The sequence below is a fragment of the Aegilops tauschii genome, chromosome 2, assembly GCF_002575655.3.
Source record: "Aegilops tauschii subsp. strangulata cultivar AL8/78 chromosome 2, Aet v6.0, whole genome shotgun sequence".
In the NCBI taxonomy this organism is placed as follows: domain Eukaryota; kingdom Viridiplantae; phylum Streptophyta; class Magnoliopsida; order Poales; family Poaceae; genus Aegilops; species Aegilops tauschii.
Window position 1 is genome coordinate 121,558,427 of NC_053036.3, and position 5,572 is coordinate 121,563,998.

At 52.3% G+C, this 5,572-nt stretch overlaps 1 protein-coding gene across 1 annotated transcript; it reads right to left on the reverse strand.

Moving 5' to 3' along the window:
- Nucleotides 1-2,099: 2,099 nt before the first annotated feature.
- Nucleotides 2,100-3,710, reverse strand: LOC109768142 (probable inactive purple acid phosphatase 16). Its single transcript, XM_020304245.4, has 3 exons — nt 3,316-3,710; nt 2,521-3,203; nt 2,100-2,442 (listed from the first exon to the last, which is right to left on the reverse strand). The coding sequence occupies exons 1-3, from the start codon at nt 3,551-3,553 to the stop codon at nt 2,215-2,217; spliced, it is 1,149 nt and encodes a 382-aa protein (XP_020159834.1). The 5' UTR covers nt 3,554-3,710; the 3' UTR covers nt 2,100-2,214.
- Between the last annotated feature and the right edge of the window lie 1,862 nt (nt 3,711-5,572).

A 5,572-nucleotide genomic window follows, 5' to 3' on the forward strand; every position in this document is an offset into this window, starting at 1 on the left:
TATATTTTCTAGAAATGTGCAAAAAAAAATCATGATTTTTTTTAAATATGGGAACACTTATTATCATGAATATTTTCAAAAATACGATAACAGTTTATTTATTACACGAAATAGTTTTTCAGTTAATGAAATGGTTTTTTTATAAGGAGACCACTTTAATACCAGAAAAGAAAAGCTGAGAACTAAAGAAGAAAGTGAAAGGAAAAACACTTTTTGGGCCCCACGCTTTTGAGGTGGGCGTGTGGGTGACGCCGCACTATAAACATCTCCCCCAATAATCCTAAAAAAAAAAAATCTCCCCCGGTAATTTTGAAAATGGTATTAGCATAGCCTAGTATCCCCTTATGAGTTGCCTAAAAAAAATCTCCTTATGAGCCCCACAAAAGAAAATACTGTATCCCCTTAGGGCTCCTTCCACTCAAATGTTTTTCATTGAAAAAAATTCGAGGTCATTTGTTTCGTAGAATTGAATCCTATGGGAAATTTCACAGGGAATAATTTGCACTATATTCCACAGTAAATCTAACATCCACTCAGACCTATTGAAACTATTCCTTTGTTTTTCATATGATGCAAACATCAACCCAAAACAAGCTCAAATCCTGTAGGAACTGAATGGGCATTGACATTCCAATCCCATGTTTTTTTATTCATATGCTTTCGTAATCATGCTAATCAAAGAGGCCCTTATTAGGATGGTGGCCTCTTTGATTCGCAGGAATTTCGAAACGCAAAAGCAGGAAGAATACACGATTGACGTGGCATGTCCACTTAAATCCTGCCCAGCTAGTAAAGAGTGTTTGATGCCATAGAAAAAACAAAGAAATTGTAGAAAGAGGTTGCACACGCCTCTTGGTGCTAAGGGCATCTCCAACGCTGATCCGTAAACTAGACACCGCATCCGTCCGCGGACAGAGGGTGACCAGTCCACGAACACGGATACGAGAGCCGGTCATCCAGCGTTGTCCGCATATATTTCAAACCACATTTCAACTAACCGGATGAAATTCATCAAACACGACAGAGTTCATCAAAGATCAGATAGAAAATAGCATAAATCATCCATACATATCATGCAAATAAGTCTAGTACAACAATAGTTTAAATTCAACGACAAATAGTTCAAATTCCACTAGATTAACCGGATGTTCAAGTTTTTTTCCGTAACGGGTTATGTTGTCCCATACATACTATCCCTTGAGCTTCATCCAACAGTGTATGTGCGTAAATGGTCTGCCCTCTATCATGTGGTACATCACGGCAACATATACAGGCTACACAATGTGTAGATCAACATTGAGTGAATGCATCAATCAGTTAACAAGTTGAGCAAGCAGCAAAACTTACGATTCCCCGGCTGCCGCGCGCAATGACTATCTTGCCTCCGGCATATCAACCGCACCACAAAACATGGTGACGGTGGTCTGGATGATGTACCATCGATACACTAACGACTTCACATTGCGTTCATGGATGATGTGCATGTTGTACGACACAATGTGCTTTCGCGCGTTAAATGAATCATGCACGCGCTGCCAGAAGAGCCCCCTTCTGCTCCTGCCTACGAAATCCACAGATACAACCAATCACGCATCGCACAACAACTCATCCTCCATGCTCGAGTACCCCGTGTCCTTCATACTCTAAAAAACAACGTGAAGTTCGAAAATAAGCCCGATGGCATTTGACCAAACAACTGTCAAGCGTGGTGACCGCCATGGACATCGTCGACCAAGGGTGGTGGGGGGGGGGGGTACCTAGCTGTGACGGATCTTGGGTGGACGGTGTTGTAGTACAAGGTGAGCGGGTGCATGGGTGGTGGTTGCAGATGTCCGGCAATGCCTGGGTGGCGGCCGGAGAGGTACAACGGCGACGGAGGAGGGGGCGCAGATGCAAGCAAGAGGGAGTAGGGGCAGAATGGAAGAGAATGAGACCGGGAGGGATTTGAGTGGGCCGAGGGTTCTCGGAGTCCTACGTAATTGTTGTCCGGACTCTCGCGAACCCCTCCATTTAGGGGGAAAAGAAGGTCCGAACCGGCCGGGGGATCGATAAATGTCCTCGTTGGACGGTAAACACGTCTGGACCGTGCGGGCCGAACGGATGCAGACAATTTAAGGATCCGCTATAGGATGCCCTAACTAAATCGAATACTGTTTGCACTGCAATGGACTTTCCAAACTGAACACATCCTAGCTAGGGCAAACGAGTCTGAACCTAACTAAACCGAGCAGAGCTCAAGGTAACATGGCTGTGCGTGGACCCATTCTCCATCCGGATCCAGGAGTTGACAGAGAAATGCTTTTTTTCAGCGACCTCAACGATCCTCGCCCCTCTTGGCCAGTCACCGTACCCTCCGTGCCCCGTGTGCCGCGCGAAGCACAGCCACAGTTTCTCGTAGGGGCAGCACCAGTCCAGCCCGTGGTTGTGCCCCACGAAGATCGCCTACACAATACAAGATAGATGCACACATCAATCAGACGTGCTAGTACTCAGAGTTTCAGAGTTTCAGAATTCAGATACCTTAACTGAAGGCCTGTGGGCAAGAGCGTCCATCATGCCCCATTCGGCCACCTGTGGCGCCACGTCTTCCTCGTTGAGACTGCCGACGCAGGGCTTCCTGACCTCGCTCGTGGCCTTCGGAGCCACCTTGACGTACGCCGTGCTCGGTACGTGCCAGAATACCAGCTCAGGGATCCTGCCATCTGGATTGAGGAACCGAGACTGGCTGTGGAACCACGTGACCTGTGCGCAGGATACGACCTCCGGGTAGGATCCGCCGCCGGAGTCGAGGAAATACATGAGCAGAGCAGGGTCATGTGGCTTCTCGTGCGAGAGCACCTGCAGCACGTAGTTGGAGACGCCGGGCCAGAGCTCCCGGGGGCCGACCGAGGAGCGCGACAGCCCGCAAGCCCGGTCGAGCTCGGCCGTCATCAGCTCGACCCGCGGCGTGCCCCGGAAGATGCACCCTGGGTCCGGCTCTGGCATGGCCGACGCGGCAGGCGGGCAGTGCACCGGCGGGACGCCCGCGGGGGAGAACCACTCCGGCGGCCACTCGAAGGGCATGTCGTCGTGGTTGCCGAACACCGTGGACCACGGGACGCCCCTGCGCCTGGCCGGGGAGATCGCCCGGTCCCAGTACAGGCTCGCGTTGGCGACCGGCACGTTGTTCGCCGTCACGAGGTCGCCGAGGTACACCACGAAGTCTGCGGACGATTCCTTCAGAAAATTCCTAATTTGGACGAAACTAGTAACTAGAATCCGCTTGAACAGGGGGGAGGGAATGGGGCGGCCACCAGACTGGACTAGCACGCTCACCTGGGTTCTCGGCGTCGAGCACGGCGGCCATGACGCGGTCGGAGGCGTCGTCCTGCGCGGGGCCCCAGTCCGTCCAGGCGTTCTCGCCGTAATGCAGGTCGGCGAACAGCGCCAGCTTGAACCGGCCACCCGGCGCGAACCGCAGCGGCGCCGGCGAGCGCGGCCCCGCGGCGCCCAGAGCCAGCACGGCGGCGAGCAGGGCCACGGCAGCCGCGAGGCGGCACTGCCACCACCGCATCTGGCGCGCGCTCGGTGGACGGTGGCCGTTAAGCTCTGTTGGAGTCAAGCGTGGATGAATGTGGCAGCAGACCCACGATCCAATATCTGGGGAAAATTTCGAGGAAAAAAAAGAAAGCTGCCTCTGCACCGCAGCTCCGATCGGTCACGGTCACTGTCGGCGGAGAAGTACCTGGCACCTCACCTCGTAAAGCTCGTACTAGTACGTGAAAACGAAAGGAAAAAAAAAGCTGGAATATGCGGCTGCATGCACCGAGAATATTCTCGGTCGTCTTGCGAGTCGAGTAGAGTAGATACAAGGCATACAGCAGTCCATGCCGAACACCGCCACGACCAGACTTTAGGACCCTCCTAGTTGTTTCTCCAAAAATTGAAAACCGGAAATTTAAACAGACAACACACTTTAACTTTCTTGCAGGGGAATGCATGTTAAAAAATGTTAGGTTTAGGCGACTCAGGGGCGATCTCGCCGCAGCCGCGGGACCTTGGTCTCGTCGTTGTCGGCTATGTTGCCATGCACGCCGCCCGACCGTGTTATGGCCCTGTTGCGGCCTCGTTCGCCCTCGCACCGCTGAACCCTCGTGTTCCTGGCGGTCCCGTTGGAGATCAGATCGGTCAGGAACGTATGGGCAGCGCCGGGTTCGATCGTCGACAGGGGTCCGCTAAGGATAGAGATGGGATCGTTGTAACCAAATCAAGAAGCCCTAGGGTGATCAAGGAGCCGGAAGCCAAGGCTTGTGACCCTCCTGACCGGGTTCGTGCACGAGCCCGACGACCTGCGATGTTGAAGAGAGCGGCGGCGCCGACCACTCCCGTGCTACCAGTGGGGCTCGAGTCTGGGGCATCTGCGGCGAATCTGAAGGCTGGTGGGGGCGATGACGGGGCTCCCTTTGTGGACGCTGCCCGCCCGAAGCCAGCTGACAGGGAACCTGCGGAACCTGTGACGGAGAACCCAGATGCAAGTGTTGTCGTTGTCGTATTTGCCCCAAGGATGGCCGTGGCTCCAAAGCTGGTTAGGGATGACTTGGATTGCAGCAAGGTTAAACAAATGCTAAATAGGTTTGATGCCAAGGAATTGGCAGAGGCTCCTGGTGCACTGAACAATCAAAAGAGAGAGAAAACTCCAGCTCCGGGCAAGAAACAGACGGCCGAACATAAACCGGGAAGCGTTGTGTGTGCTACACAGCTACCTGGGCTACGCTCGGGATTCTTTTTGAGCAACACGCCTGCAGCAATGCATTATACTGACTTGGCCCAAGGAAAAAGACTAGGGGTGGACGTACATGATCAGGTACAGCTGGAGGAAGTGATACAGGTACAAACCACAGATAACCATGTGGGGGCGGAGGTCAGCAGTATGGAGCGTACGGCGGATTCGGAGGCAACCGGCCCAGGGGCCGCCGGTACACTGACGGGGCCAAAGGAGGCGCCCCGTCAGCAGCAATGAATTGCTTAAGCTGGAACTGTCGGGGTGCAGCCAACAAACCGACAGTTCACGAGTTGGTGGGTCTTGCAAGGACCACCAAAGCAAACTTGGTCTTTTTGTGTGAAACTAGAATAAAAGCTGAAAAAGTTCGTCGCTTAAGAGGTAGATTGGGCCTGAGAGGTTTTGCAGGTTGTGATAGTAAGGGTCTTAGTGGGGGTTTAGCCCTTTTTTGGAGTGATCAGATTTTTGTTGATGTTCAAGAAGTAAATGAAAGATACATTGATGCGTACGTCCGTGTGTCTGATAGTGATCCACTTTGGCATTTGACATGTGTCTATGGTGAGCCACGAGTGGAAAACCGTCATTTGATGTGGGAAAGTTTGCAAAGGCTAAAGGCAGGGTCCCAATTACCGTGGTGTGTGATTGGTGACTTTAACGAAGCCATGTGGTCGTTTGAGCATTTCTCTGCAACTCCACGTGGAGAAGACAGATGTTGGCCTTGAGAGATACATTGGAGATATGCGAGTTGTCAGACTTGGGATTCTCTCGTGTGCCTTTTACCTATGACAATAAGCAAGCTGGCCGCCACAATGT

Bases quoted from the DNA above. Each gene is read 5' to 3' on its own strand.
- LOC109768142 (XM_020304245.4), bottom strand. From the start codon at position 3,553: ATGCGGTGGTGGCAGTGCCGCCTCGCGGCTGCCGTGGCCCTGCTCGCC. The intron at 3,204-3,315 runs GTGAGCGTGCTA...AATCGTCCGCAG, and splicing joins GCTCGACGCCGAGAACCCAG to ACTTCGTGGTGTACCTCGGC. The intron at 2,443-2,520 runs GTATCTGAATTC...TGTATTGTGTAG, and splicing joins CCCACAGGCCTTCAGTTAAG to GCGATCTTCGTGGGGCACAA.